At 58.5% G+C, this 15,676-nt stretch overlaps 3 protein-coding genes across 3 annotated transcripts in view; 2 read left to right on the forward strand and 1 right to left on the reverse strand.

Moving 5' to 3' along the window:
• The window catches only part of LOC119090940 (RNA binding protein fox-1 homolog 2), a gene marked incomplete at its 3' end in the record, with an annotated part of 48,889 nt that overhangs the window by 11,279 nt on the left and 21,934 nt on the right, over nucleotides 1-15,676 (reverse strand). The window lies entirely within an intron of this gene.
• Nucleotides 3,507-5,054, forward strand: LOC119090939 (putative serine carboxypeptidase CPVL). Its single transcript, XM_037213666.1, has one exon. It carries the CDS (start codon nucleotides 3,565-3,567, stop codon nucleotides 4,936-4,938), a length of 1,374 nt encoding a protein of 457 aa, XP_037069561.1. The 5' UTR covers nucleotides 3,507-3,564; the 3' UTR covers nucleotides 4,939-5,054.
• LOC119090938 (venom serine carboxypeptidase) lies at nucleotides 5,606-7,332 on the forward strand. Its single transcript, XM_037213665.1, has one exon. The coding sequence runs from the start codon at nucleotides 5,621-5,623 to the stop codon at nucleotides 7,169-7,171; it is 1,551 nt and encodes a 516-aa protein (XP_037069560.1). The 5' UTR covers nucleotides 5,606-5,620; the 3' UTR covers nucleotides 7,172-7,332.

Here is a 15,676-nt window from a genome sequence, read left to right on the forward strand (position 1 = left end):
ATGCACCATCCGATCGTTCAAATACGGACCGTTCACCAGCGCCGGCGGTCGCGATACGTCGGCGGTATATTGACACCGCGCAATGCCCGACACCAGATGTCGGTATTCAAGGCTTACGGCCTGGACAAACTGGCAGCCAAATCCTTTCGCATGCCTTATGCGAACCCCGATCACTCTATTTCAGCCAGCTACTGGCAGAAGTTTTAATGGAATCCGCCTGGCGGTGTCGATCAGAAACTATTCCAAGGCATTGGCTCCGCCGTGACCTGGCCGGTCGAACGCCAATCGCCACGCTTCTCGCGTAACGGTGAGGCCGAGCGGCGGCCAGTCGAGACGTCTCTCAGAAGTTCCGACTTGTTCCACTTCCAGCCGGCGGGTGAAGAGCTCTGTCGAGTGCTGCGCCGGGCGCGATCGATGGCTGCTTCAGAAGCCCAGGGTCCGATGGTGGAGACAAAACGTCTCCCAGCCGCGGCCACCAGCCATAGGAGGCACGAACCATGCCGTATTTAATCAATGATTGGCGTCCGGGGGCACGCCGATCGCTGGGGTCATTGAGCGCCCACAAGCCTTTTTACGTGAGCGCTGTCACGAAAAAATAGGGCTTACACCAAACTGATAACCATTTGCATGTGTTTTTGTTCACACGTCATCTATACCATCAGCAACCGCACGGTTTCAAGCTCTCAAAGGACTTTACATTCCAGCGATAATTTCACCGTTGGATTTTATTTGACACCGTTGGTGTCAAATGAAAACACCTGCAACACACAATGTGCGCTCCATCGCTGTAAGCGGTGTTTTGCCGTTCTTCATCATCACTCTCCGGTAGCCTGAAGGTACTGAGTGCAACGCCACTCTTGAACAAAATCCCGTTAAATAATTTTGGGGTCCAGCCACGCATAAACCATCTCGGGTGATGGAGTGTCGCTATCCATCACCCCAGCCGTCGTGGGCGACGACCCAACTCTAGACTCATAGCCGAACCCAAGGTCGGATTTCCACATCCAGACAACGCCACACCGACGAGACCAGCAAACACGGACCTCAATTACGGCGCCGCGGCCTGTTCAGACGTGCTGCAGGCGACCCCGCCGGCCGAACGCTGCGCTGCAGGCTGTGCTCCGGTCGCCGCCACTTCACTCAGATCAGATCAGATCCCCGCTAATTAAGTTGGCTCTCAGAAGCCGACGCCATTTTGTTTCCGGAGGCGGCGCGCGCGCTGCCAGTTCGTGACGTCACAGCGTCGCGCGCTGTCGACAACAATAGTAAAAGCGGACGGGTGCAGATCCACGACGATATTAACAAAGTAAATGCATAATTACATATCATATAGTAACACAAACTATTATATTATCATATAATTATGCATAATGTAATAATGTACATGTAGGATGCGACGGTATATGAATCGATTCGTGGCTCGTTGAGACCGAGCCCCTCGTCCACATCTCGATCCGCTACTGCTCTCGCTCTGGACAAGCACACGCAGGCTTGCGCAACTTCTTAACACTACAAAAAGATTGCTCCTGATCGTTTCCGTTTGTGAAGCTTCATCACCATCAGTCAGCCACGAATGAACAAATAAAGCCTGCCCGCGCCCAGCGCGGACATTTGCCGATGACGTCATGCAACCATTGTCTCACGGGCCGACGTCGGGCCGCGCCTCTGCGCCCGGGCCGGCCCGCTTCCATGACCGGCGAGCCGTGACCGGACAAAAACACCGCCCAACCGAGCCATCCATTTCCGGCCCGTAATCGAGAGCGGCGCGCTCTCTCCATCGGTGCCCCCCCCCCCCCCCGTCCTCAGGAGATCAGGAGAGAGCAGGCGAGTCGACCCCACCGCTGCGGCACCACCGGCGAGTCAGCCGCCAGACACGGCACCACCGGCGAGTCAGCCGCCAGACAGTGAGAGTCAGACAGCGCAACTTGGCAGCGCCTGCTCAGCTCCCGTTCAGCCACGGTCGAGTCAGCGCGTCTACAACAGACTGCCAACCCTTTTGAGGGGCGACCGGCGTCGCCCCCGGGAGTCGCGAGGACCGGGTAGGCGGTGCGCCAAACCGCCACGTTCCACGAGCCCGGTGACAGCTGGAACTCAGGGCTCTGCGTAGCCCACCACGTGCGTCCGACGGCGCTCCGTCCGCTCGCCACGCATCCATCCTGTCTCTAGCTCCGGCGCGGAGCCGGTGGCGAGCTGCGTCGGGCCTTCGTTCAGCGCCGCTCCAGCGCGCGCGGCCGCCGGCCCTCCCCGGGGACGTGGCTCGAATGTGCGCTTGCAGGCAGCGCCCAGCCGCCTTCTCCTCGGCACGCCTCGGCTCGGCCCGACGCGCAGAATTGCAAGCAGAATCGGAATCACAGGCAGTCGCAGCAGCGGCCACCAGGCCCAGTGAAGGTCCCACAGGCATGTCGTGAGGCGACGCCGCCGTTGCGAGGACAAACAGGCGTCTCGCATCTACGGCACTCCTGCGGCCAGGATCAACACGAGCGTCTGGTATTGTCACGTGGCGAAATATATGGCGTAACTTATCAGACATCGTTCATTGCAGAACGGCCGCTTTGGGGCCGTAAAGAGCGCGTTTCACCGACCAAATGGGCATCGGCCGAGGGGAGCGCAGCAGCGGCGCAGCCATGCACCACGGTGAACTCGAGCTGCAGAGCCGGCGCAGCCGCGCCCGGCCAGCCGCGCCGATCCGCAGCCGACCGCCGGAGCGATCGAAGCGGCCGGCTGCGGCCGACCTGCCGCATGGCGCCGACAGATCGGCCATTTGGGCCGCCGCGCAGCCGACACGCAAACAGGCTGCCGGCCCGGCGGCCGCCCCATCGTGCCGCGGCGGCCGGCAGCCCGACGGGGGCCCCGGGGCTGATTGGCGCGCGAGCCCGCCGGCCGTGTGCCGCACAAAAACACGGCCGATCCGTCGCCGTCGACCCGCGTAGCTCAGGCCGCCTCCGGCCAGCGGCGGCCGGCTCTTCGCCGCACGAGGCTCCCTCACCACACGCCGCACGAGGCTGGAGGGGAGATGAGAGCGCTGCGCCCGGAGCAAGGTGCTCCGAAATAGGGCTCGTTGCGAAGCTGAAATACACCGCGAAAACAATTACTAGGATGAAGATATAAAACCAATAAATTACATCAGTTCGGAAGATCAGTGCTTTGAAAATAAGAAAAATCACCGAACTGACAAACAACACCGCATATACCCACCTTAAAGTATAATTACATTTCTCCATCGGCCAAAGGACTTGTCTCAAATAAAACCCTCAACCCCCCCCCCCCTGGTTTTTTTATCCAGCACTAAATTCTCGTTACATACCAATAGAGAACACTCAAGGAGACTGCATGTTATTCCCAACTTTGACAGGCGGCGGAGCCCCTGCTTCTTGCGTGCCCATTTATACAAAGATAAACAGAGCGGCCATCACACCGACACTAGTTCCAGCGTCCGCCACCATGTGGCGCTGTACTACAGAACACGTGACATCGGATCCAGCACTCTCCCCCGTCCGGCGACGCCCCGGCCGCGGCCTGTCACCAGCCAGACGCGGCGCAACAACAGTGCTAGTCGGTGCCGCCATGTGGTCGTGTTTGGTATTTCTGACTGCCCTGGTGCCCGCCTGGGCCCTGCACACACCGCTCGGTCGATTTTTCCCGCCGGCGCCGCCTCACCGAGTCGATGCCGCCGCTGGACGGCCGCTCTTTCTCACGCCGTACATTCAGAACGGCAAGATGCAGGAAGGACGCAAGTTGAGTCGGGTCACCGACCTCCAGACGGACGTTGACAGCTACGCCGGCCTCCTCACCGTCAACGCCACGCACAACTCCAACATGTTCTTCTGGTTCTTCCCGGCCAAGAACCACGCGGCCGACGCACCCGTCGTCCTCTGGCTGCAGGGAGGACCCGGCGGCTCCAGCATGTTCGGTCTCTTCGTCGAGAACGGTCCGTTCAGCGTCGACGCCAAGATGAGACTGCACCCGCGCGACTTCAGCTGGCACAACACACACAGCATGTTGTACATCGACAACCCGGTCGGCACCGGCTTCAGCTTCACGAAGAGCGACGACGGCTACGCCAACAACGAGGAAGACGTCGCCCGGGACCTGTACTCGGCGCTAGCGCAGTTTTTCACCCTCTTCGACAGCTACCAGGGTAACGACTTCTACATCACGGGCGAGTCGTACGCTGGCAAGTACGTGCCGGCCATCTCCTACAAGATTCACCAGGAGAACCCCTCGGCCAAGCTGAAGATCAATCTGAAGGGCATGGCCATCGGAGACGGTATATGCGATCCTATCGACCAGCTGGACTACGGTCACTTCCTCTACAACGTCGGTCTGATCACGGCTCGGGACAGGGACATGTTCATCCACCAGCAGAACATCACAGCACAATACATTCTCCAGGGTGACTACGTCATGGCCTCCCGGACCTTCGACAAAGCCATGGAAGAATACACCAGTATTACCGGACTGGGCTTCGTCTACAACTATCTTTTGCAGAGCGCGCCTACCGATTTCTCCTACTATCCTGCCTTCCTCACCTCCACAGCGACGAGAGGAGCCATCCACGTCGGCAGCTTGGTCTACAACAATGGCGAAGAGGTCTCCGAGCATCTGGAGGGAGATATTATGCGCACCATTCGCGGCAAAATCGTCACCCTCCTCGACAACGACTACAACGTCATGATCTACAACGGCCAAATGGACGTCATCATCGACTACATCGGCACCGAGAACTTTGTGCGGAAGCTGCCGTGGAAGGGCCAGCAGAAGTTCATCAACTCGACGCGTCACATATGGCGCGTGGACGGCGAGGTGGCCGGCTACGAGCGACACGCCGGCGCCCTGACCCAGGTCATGGTGCGAAACGCCGGCCACATTCTGCCCTTCGACCAGCCCAAGTGGGCCTACGACATGATCAGCCGCTTCACCTCCGAGAAGAGGTTCTAAGAAATGAGATTCATATGCATCACAAAAATGTTACAACGTCCGCAACGTACGTTACCAGTCCCGTGTTCAATGTAACAATGGAGCATGCACAGGAATAAACCTGCTCAAACATTTAACAGTTATTTTACTCAGGAACAAAACACACCCATTACACTATCGTAATGATGACAACTTTGCCATTTATTACTTTGACCTGAACGCGGAGGAATTGTTCGTCAATAACTTAATTTGCCCCTGGTCTGGGCAATTGCGACGCGGCGTTTACTGTTCCCTCCCCGTGAAAGGAAGCCGGCAAACTGACACTGAACTCAAGGCACGGTCACTCATCTACCGGTGCCAGCAACAACGGTAAACAGGAATGGGCGTATACATTGGGGGGTGATACGGACCATCGAACAGTGAGCCAATTCTTAATACTATTTTCTCCCAAAAACCCAGGAAGGTTGGAAGCGCTCTTGTGCGGACGCTGAGACTTTTTTCTTCTGTTAAATGGCTGCCCGACGATTTACGGGAACGTGATAAAAAAGCCAAGGAGTTTATTTCCAATAGCTCAAATTCCGTAAGAGTTCACTCACACACGTGATGATCATGCTATTGCCCAATGAACATTCTGCCCCTTTTACTGCGAAGAAGGCAGTATACAGTGGCCATGCGCTGAGCGATTTCCTTCTGGCTCACCGTAATGCCCATAAACAAAGAGGCCATCACCCCGACACTACTTCCAGCGTCCGCCACCACGTGGCGCTGTGCTACAGAACACGTGACATCGGATCCAGCACTCTCCCCCGTCCGGCGACGCCCCGGCCGCGGCCTGTTACCAGCCAGACGCGGCGCAACAACAGTGCTAGTCGGTGCCGCCATGTGGTCGTGTTTGGTGTTTCTGACTGCCCTGGTGCCCGCCTGGGCCCTGCACACACCGCTCGGTCGATTTTTCCCACCGGCGCCGCCTCACCGAGTCGATGCCGCCGCTGGACAGCCGCTCTTTCTCACGCCGTACATCCAGAACGGCAAGATGCAGGAAGGACGCAAGTTGAGTCGGGTCACCGACCTCCAGACGGACGTTGACAGCTACGCCGGCCTCCTCACCGTCAACGCCACGCACAACTCCAACATGTTCTTCTGGTTCTTCCCGGCCAAGAACCACGCGGCCGACGCACCCGTCGTCCTCTGGCTGCAGGGAGGACCCGGCGGCTCCAGCATGTTCGGTCTCTTCGTCGAGAACGGTCCGTTCAGCGTCGACGCCAAGATGAGACTGCACCCGCGCGACTTCAGCTGGCACAACACACACAGCATGTTGTACATCGACAACCCGGTCGGCACCGGCTTCAGCTTCACGAAGAGCAACGACGGCTACGCCAACAACGAGGAAGACGTCGCCCGGGACCTGTACTCGGCGCTAGCGCAGTTTTTCACCCTCTTCGACAGCTACCAGGGTAACGACTTCTACGTCACGGGCGAGTCGTACGCTGGCAAGTACGTGCCGGCCATCTCCTACAAGATTCACCAGGAGAACCCCTCGGCCAAGCTGAAGATCAATCTGAAGGGCTTGGCCATCGGAGACGGTTTATGCGATCCCATCGACCAGCTGGACTACGGCGACTTCCTCTACAACGTCGGTCTGATCACGGCTCGGGACAGAGACATGTTCATCCACCAGCAGAACGTAACCGAAGACCTCATTCGCAGAGGCGAATACCTGCAGGCATTTGCTGCCTTTGGTTCCGCTATGGGGGAGTATGAGCTCATCACTGGCCTGGGCTTTGTATACAACTACCTTCTGCAAAGCACTCCGAAGGAGTTCTCCTACTACCCTGCCTTCCTCACCTCCACGGCTACGCGGAAAGCCATCCATGTCGGCAGCTTGGTTTACCACGGCGGCACGGAGGTCTACGTCCACTTAGAGGGAGACTTCATGCGCTCTGTCCGCGGCAAGATCGTCACCCTCCTCGACAACGACTACAACGTCATGATCTACAACGGCCAGATGGACGTCATCATCGACTACATCGGCACCGAGAACTTTGTGCGGAAGCTGCCGTGGAAGGGCCAGCAGAAGTTCATCAACTCGACGCGTCACATCTGGCGCGTGGACGGCGAGGTGGCCGGCTACGAGCGACACGCCGGCGCCCTGACCCAGGTCATGGTGCGAAACGCCGGCCACATTCTGCCCTTCGACCAGCCCAAGTGGGCCTACGACATGATCAGCCGCTTCACATTCGAGAAGACGTTCTAGGAAACGCCTGCAGGCTCGCTGATTGGAGGACGAGTGTCTTTTGGGCTCAAATATTGATAGAGTACCTAGCCTAACTGGACAAACGTGGCATGCATGAAGCTAGTAATCTGTGTATAGATCCTGAACCATGGCAAGCAAAATAAACGACAAAAAACAAATTAGTACATGTGGTGATCGTTTTGAACGCCTCGACCTTCTACAACGTCGGCGCAGGCGATCTGGAAATCGTCATTCCACAACGTTGGTGACAGGCACGCATGGTACTAAACATTTCACCGAATGCCCACCGGCACCACGCGAGACAAACCCACGGCACGGCAGTCCGCTGATCACCTCTGGTAAATCAAAGACGCTTCAGCAAGGCGCTTTGTCCGGCCTTGGTAAAACCCGCGGCTGATCTTCACTCCCTCGCACAAGAAGAAAGGTGGCCTTTCTCTCCCCATGAGACACAGCTTACAACGATGCCTAACGATTGCCAGCAGCAAAACACTGCATAACATGCGTGCTAACAGGCGGGTATCCTGTAAAAAGTCCTTAATCGTTGCGCTTTTAGGACGTAATGTTTGCGTCTAGGCCAAGCTGCTCGTCGCACAACACGAACCTCCGCCCTTCCCGGGAGGAAGGAGGGGAGCGATAAAGCCTCCTTTCGCTACCCTTGACCAGGCCCAGCGTCCCACCGTGGTCCAGAAGAGCAGAACCGTCCAAAACGCTTAGACGTGGCATCATGAGAGCCACGGGGGGGGGGGGGGGGTGGCTAGCCCTCCGCTACTTCACTAAAATCCCATTAATCCTGTGGCGACGCATGGAGAGGGCTTTCCCCAAATGCATTTGACCTTCACACTCCATTTTCAGAACGTGCTACGACGCTGCCTGATTGTGCACGCGCTCGAGGCAAAATCGGCACCGAGCGCGTGGTCGCTGTCGCCGCCGCCAGCCGGCCAGCGACGGCGCCGGCCGGCTCTTCCCACACAGCTGCCTTTGAGTCTGTGCTCGGGCAGAAATAGCCAGAAGATACAAAGCAGAGCTCCGCGGCCAGATGCACCCGCCGTCACTCTCGCCCACCAGGCAAGCGCGCGCCCAGGTGTTAACTGGTGCGGGACCCAAAAGTCTTCCTTCCACGACAACCTTGTGAGAAAGCGGAGAGAACCAACGGTCCTGTCCAGTCGTCTTGGAAATGAACCAGATCAGATCCCCCTCCCCCTCCCCCAGATCAGCCAGCTTTGCTTGGTACCGAAACAGAAAACGAGGTAGTCATCACTGACAGCCTGCCTGGGCACGCCACTGCCCGCCGGCTATCCGGAAATCGAGCGCAGCTGCGCTCCACGCACAAGAGTGCTCGGAACAAGGGAAAATATACGGGCCTGATGTTCTGACAGTATTCATCCCAGCGGAAACAGATTGTCTATCAGACAGGATAGAGAGAGGACACTCTGGAGACCTGAGAAGAAAGACGAATAGCAATGCCAGAGGCTCCAGGGAATTGCAGGTCCGTGCGTTAAATACCGGACGAGAAACCTTTTTCAACGACAAACAAAGCCGCATTTTCGGAGCGGTGTTTGCGGAAGCTTTAAATTTGACATCCTCCACACTTTCCGAACATTTAAAAGCCCATAGTACTAGGGTTCTTCCACGCAGTTTTCATGACACCAAAATGTTCAGTGACCTACTCCCATTGCCAGTCCTCCGACCCAGACCACGGGTCTCGGAAAGGAGGGCGCGTCGCGGGCAAATGTCGCGAGATGCCTGACGCGGCGGGAACAACCGCAGGACTTATCATCCCGTGATGGTTACTAAAAAGAAACGAAGACAGTGCAGACAACCCGCCCCCGGAGATGCACCGAACAGAGAGCGCTCAGTCGGTGCTCGTCACCAAGCATTAATCCGGCGTAAGCTCCCCCCGTCGCCTCCGCCTGCCAACCGCCTGCTCCCCGGCTGACGGCCACCGCCTGGGACGGCGACGTCTGCCCCTGGCGAGTAAGGGCCGTGGCCCGCGGATGTTAATGTTGGCAGCGCAGCTGGGCTCCATTCCAGGCCGTCGTGTTTTAGGGTCGATCCTTCATACCAGGAAGCCGGCTGGCAGAATGGCTGCAGAGCCCAGGCGCACTGCCGCAGCACGCGCCGCCGTGGCCCGGAAGGGATCGCGCCCGTGACGAGGCCCCTCACCATTACTGCCACCACCCGATGGGCACAGACTTCAGCCCGATGCCCTGTCTAAGCCGCTGCATTGTACCACTTAGCAGATTGCCTGACTCTGTTAAGTTTGCACGTGCTGCACGTCGTCAGCGGGAATGCGTTTGAACGCGAGGTGCCGCTCTCGCCGCGTAGCGCCCGGAGGCGCAGGGCGTCCGCGTGTCGGCCCTCCCCGCCGGCCGGGCGACCTGGGCGGGGTCGTACCGGCCACCGGCGGCCGATGGCTCGGCGCGGCTGTCCCCCCAGCTGGCCCTGTTACATAACCGGCCGCGTGACGGCCTGCTGGCCGGGCTCCAGGCGGGGGACGCCTCGTCACACGCCCCGGGACCTCACCAGCCACCCACACCGCCACGGCCCCTGCACCGTGACAGCTCGGCTCCCCGTGCCGAGCTGGCCGACCTCGTCTTCGGGCACTGCTTTGCACACGTGTGCGACGAGCGACTTCGCACCACTTGTCGCCAATCTCCTAATTTCGCCACGTTTAACGCGTCGGACTGGTCATGTCTCGCCCGCGCGGAGCGTGTACGCACACGGCGCACGCGCGGATGCCAGGCGCGCGTGCCCAAAACCACCTCGAAGCGGTGGGCCGGCCATTTCTCACGCGCCCTAACCTGACTGGCTCCCTGTCAGCGGTTCCTTTGTCCGGACGCCAGCAAAACACGGGCGACAATGACGGACGCACTCTGTCTGCGCGGATGCCTGGCATGCTTCCGACACCGCGACGTGAAGTCGTTCATTTACACAGCCGGCGCGCCCGGCCGGCCTTTCAGCAAGGACTGGCGCCGAGCGTGTCCGACCGTCACCGACTTACGGCAGGCTCAGCCCGCCGACACTGGCAAACATGTCAGCCAGTAGTTTTGCAAGAGGCGAGCCGGTCCGGTGCAGCCGGTCAAGTCGGACACACCTGACCAACGAACTATTTCCAGATATGAAACTACACATTTGAAATTATTTGCACTGCCAAATGGTGCCATGTTCTGTACAAACTAATCCCGGCAACCACATCCTCCAATGTGCGGCAGGACCACCCACCGGCAGTGAGGCGCCCCGACAGCCGGCGGGTGGGGCCACACGCCGAGGGGACGGTCGCCGCCAGACCGGAGGGGCGTTCTCACCGCTGCGGACGGAGCCGGCTCGGGCCGGGCCGGGGACGAGGCCTCAGATGGCGTTAGGGAACACCAGGCAGATAAATGACTGGAGTCGGGTGGCGGCCCCCGCAGCGCGGCGAGCGAGCCGCCCGGCTCAGTGACGGCCGGGTCGCGCCGGCTGGCGCAGTGCGCCGGCCCCGCCTCACCTCACCGCCCGCCCACGTGTGGCAACCCTGCCATCATTTCCACTGATCGCAAGCGCAGTGCATTAGACGCTGATTCGTGGTAACGTGATCATATAGAGTTAAGGGTTGTTATTGATTGGGGGTGAAAGGGCGCGCCAACCGCGGTGGTTACATTGCGCACCAGGACAATATAGTGAGTGTGTGAGGAGCAACGTAACCACGCACTTTCGTGCGTAAGGGTGCTGTCAAACAACACCGCATGATGGGAACAGCCCACAGAAGAAACGCATTCCATTGTCCATACTGACGACAGCAACGCATGCTAGTGTCTTCGTACTGGTGACGTCAGTGCTCTTATTCGGTTAGGACGCTCCGGTATGCCTAAAAAGAGGCCTCTCAGTTCTATTGATAGCTTGCACTAAATGTTTCCGACATATCGTCATGCCACGAGACAGGCAAGAAACTAGACACAAACGAAACATTCCTTCTCAAGAGACTGGTCTGACCACGCCTCGTGCAGCCGACTCCGGCCGTGCCGGCACTCCACGCAGCCGGTGGCCGGCACCCATGACCCCCTGACGCGCGCGGCGCCGGCTATTCTGGCTGGCAGCCGCCGGCAGCGCGCCAGCCGGCTGCCAACTGGGCAGCGCGCGGGGCACGCGCGCTCGGCTCACCATGCGTGACGCCCCTCCCTCTCGCTCGCGGCTGCCGACTTGGCCCGAGGCCAGGCGGCCCCAAGCGAACGCCGCGCCCGCCGCTAGATGGCAGAAGGGTGCTCGTCTGGCCTGCCCCGCCCCGGCCGGCGGCGTCTGCGAGTGTCGGTGGCGTCAGCAAAGCCCGCCGGGCTCGGCGACCGGCGCCGACGTGCAGCACGTGCTTCGCGGCTACCCTACAGCTGTGCGATTTCTCCAGCCCGCGATGCCTGCCCGGCTAGTAGTTTCGTTCCAAGTGTGATATACTGCCGACGGAGGGTACGGCGGCCGAACACGAGGGAGGGTGTGATGGGGGAGACGAGGAGGGTACGGTGACGGGACACGAGGGACAGGAATAGCAGCACGCCGCACGAATTCAGCTTACCAGCGACAAGAAGTTACCGGTTCAGTTTGGTGTGATCAGCAGCAATTACATCCATGAGGTTCCCTGCTTCTAAGGTCTCGCTTGCATGCCGGTGGCATCAGCGAGTCCGCAATTCATCAAGCGCCGACAAAACCAGCCCACGGCTAGTCATTTGTCATATTTCCTGTAAATAAACATTACAAGCCTGACGAAATCACGTAACTAGCCAAGCAACGCCCTCACTCTCGTAATTAAAGACACTCTCCCGACTACAGGAGAACCTGGGCTATGCTGTGCCGGGTCACACCCACTCCACTAATGATGTATCGCGGCTCCCCGACGATGTTTTGCGCGAATATTTTTCAGACCTTTTGTTTGAAGTGTGACTTTTGAATTAGGGATCAGAGCGCCTCCTATGAAACCTTGTCGCGAAGAAGCTTATCACAATACCAAAGTGAAGCAGCCATGGCTGAAAGGACCACGTCTTACACCAGCTATATGCCAGAGCATCAATTCTAATGGTAAACATCATCAACCTTTAAATATACTATAAGTACAGGGTACACGACGATGTCAGACAATTATAGAGATATGTTATGAGAATACACATCGCGTTAAGGCAGTGTTCATGGTAAGCAGTAAATAAGGTAAAGTACAAACAAAGATTCGTACGACTACCAGTCTTTTACTCACCTTGGGCTGTGTAACCTGCATCTTTTAAACCTTGGTCACTCGCCTCCACGCGTACTGCCTAGCACGCTGGGTATTCTCATGATAATATATTCAATGATTCATTGACATCGCCGTGTAACTACAACCTCCTGGTGTAAAGAAGACCGGCTGTTTTCAGCGCACAAATTAATAATACAAAAAAGGAACAAAACGACTGTCTTACTGACATCACATTACGTCAGCTAGCACCAAAGGATCTTCACCGTAGCATACTGTATGACTTATTGTATGACTTCACCGTGGCTTGACTGTGTGGCTGTACTGTATGACTGCTATGGCTGTACTGCATGACTGTATGAGATGACGGCGTGGCCACACAGGCACGAAACGGGCACGGCTGCCCATCTTTTGGGTTGGCCGCCTCTGACAAGCAAAAAAATCCCGCCTGGCTCCTAAGATGCCTGGCCATGGCGCCCGTCACCCTTCTGATCACACGGGAGGCGCTCCGCCACCTAGCCATGGCGCCTGTCACCCCTCTGATTACATGGGAGGCGCTTCGCCACCTAGCCATGGCGCCTGACACCCTTCTGATTACACGTGAGGCGTTCCGCCACCTAGCCATGGCGCCTATCACCCTTCTGATTACACGGGAGGCGCTCCGCCACCTAGCCATGGCGCCTGTCACCCTTCTGATTACACGGGGGGCGCTCCGCCACCTAGCCATGGCGCCTGTCACCCTTCTGATTACACGGGAGGCGCTCCGCCACCTAGCCATGGCGCCTGACACCCTTCTGATTACACGGGAGGCGCTCCGCCACCTAGCCATGGCCCCTGACACCCTTCTGATTACACGGGAGGCGCTCCGCCACCTAGCCATGGCGCCTGACACCCTTCTGATTACACGGGAGGCCCTCCGCCAACTGGGCAATGAAACGGCAAATACAAATGCCAATGATGGCAGATGATGCACCCCAACGCATCGCAACAAACACTTAACATGCGTGACAGCATCCTTAACAAAGCAACCAGAGGACCAGCATGTCTCAAAGTATGTACACAATGCTTACATAGCATTCCACACACTTGAGCTACCAACAAACATGAAGCTTGTCCTAGGACATCAGTGAGTCATCGCATATCTTGATGTAATTTTGCATTATTTTAATGATGACCACCTGAATACGAACAGGAGTCAATTTCATCCCAGTCTCTTCGTTTGAGCTAAATTTTCCGTGCTGTTCTCTTCCCCGCACTTCATTTTCTACGGAGTGAGCGAACTGCATATACAAGCACGCACCGCCGAGCCATCCAGAGCGCGCCGTCCTCAGCCGCATGACGGAGCGTCCATTCGCGGCGCTCGGCCCCTCTGACGTCACCGACAATGAGCGCCAATAAGAGCCAATGATCGACACAATTAACTTGACCCTGCAAACGGCTGATAGTGCAGGCTGGCCCGACCAGGCAATTCCACCAATTCAACATGGTGAACGGGTCTTGACAGTGAGAACGAACCGCCCCACTGAGGGCTGGTCCCTGCCAACGAAGGCGCCACAAGGCTGGCCCGAGGCTAACAACGGAAGGGGAAAACAATACCAAAGGCCAGCTGGCGTCCGCTCCTGTTTTGAGGTATATCAGGGCTTTGAGCCGGCGCCTGGTTCGATTATGCACTGAACTCCCTGCTTCCAGTTGTGGGAACACAGATCCGACTCCGCATGTTACTCATGCCCCTAGTTGGGTATCAGTAGAAACATCAACCAGGTTGGCCGGGTGGTTCTGCGCTCCATCCTCTGGTGAAGAGTCGGCACATCCTTCAGAGGCACTGGCTCCCTCGCACTCCTGCTCCAGGCACGAACAGCTGTACACCCACGATTAGCTAGTTAATCAGCACTCTCCCTCCGGCGGGAGGGACGGCGGCCAGGCCGCGGGTGGCTCGCTGATTACGGACTCTCCCCGGCGCGGGCCGTCATCACGCGGCCACCGCGGCGGCAGCCTGTCCCGCGGCCGCCACGCCCAACGCAGCTACAAGACGTGATTTCCCCAGCGAGCGACACGATCGCGCTCTTCCAGAGCCGGCGGGCGACGCCGTGCCACTCTCGCCCCATGCGGACTCGGCGCGGCGGCCGCCCGCTGACGGCGCGCCGCGGTGCCGGCCGACGGGAACCAGGTCAGCGGCGCGGCACGCACCCCCAGCGTCGGCGGCCGGCGTCAGGCCCGTCCGCGGCCAGTTCGACGACACTGACCGTCGATGCGCCGCTCTAGGCTTTCAACGGCATCCGATTCGACTACGTCGTAGCCACAGTATCTAAGGCAAGGTCACGTTTCAATGTTCCATCGACATTGTTGAGACACTGTCTGGTTCCAATTCACCGACGAAGCCAGATTTTCCTCAGGGGTGGCCAATGTCAAATTTTCTCTGAAATTCTGTGGAATTGGACGGCATTCACGTGGAACCACAGAGTTCAGTGAAAACCTCTTAACTCTCGGGGGGGGGGGGGGGCAGTCCACAGCCGCCCTGGCCCTACCCTTGGCCACGTCCCCGTTCCACTTCCCCCGACCGGTGCTGGGAGCTGCGCGCGGTACCGCGGCGGCCCCAGGCTGTGACAGACGGAGACAAGACCGCCGGAAATAGCCCACTTCCGGACGGTCGCTTTGTGGGGCCGTCTCACGGCGTGACGGCGGTGCGCCTTCCCCACCGCTGGCACGAGCGGCGGGGCCGCAGCACCGCTCGTTAGTCCGTCCGCGGCGGCCCCCACGTCGTCACCAGCCGCTGCGTGTCCAGGACTAATGACCCGCACGGGCGACGGAGTTTGAGTTGCGTCGGCGCGAGGACCGGGCTATCCCAGAACGCTCGCCACGGCGTGTGTGCGGCCCAGGCCGTGGCACGAGGCTCAGCCTATGGTGGTCAGGGAGTCCGCTTAAGAGGGGGGCCGTTCGCACGAGGGGGGAGGGGCTAGATCTATTGGTTCAGGTACGAGACCTCGGCACGTGTAGCAGGGTCACGCTGCACCGGGTCAACCCAGGCTCGGCCCAAATCCGGCCAAGGCAGTGTTTGGCAGGCAGTGAGAGGGTGAACAGGCCGCACAGCATGCATGTCTTGATACCACTGTTGAAGTCTGAAGCCCTCCGAGGATCTACCACGTCAAGATGGGAACTCTCAAACTGAACGCATCCGATGGTCGATTCGCCACAACGATCCAGCAATGAATAAAAAAAAACAACCTTTCGCTCACAACAGGACTGCTGCGCTCCCTAAAGACGACAGCGGCGAGGCACTCAGCCAAAACCATCGAGGGAAACGCGCAGCCCCAAAAATG

Source organism: Pollicipes pollicipes, unplaced genomic scaffold (assembly GCF_011947565.3).
Source record: "Pollicipes pollicipes isolate AB1234 unplaced genomic scaffold, Ppol_2.1 Scaffold_3216;HRSCAF=3773_pilon_pilon_pilon, whole genome shotgun sequence".
In the NCBI taxonomy this organism is placed as follows: Eukaryota; Metazoa; Arthropoda; class Thecostraca; order Pollicipedomorpha; family Pollicipedidae; genus Pollicipes; species Pollicipes pollicipes.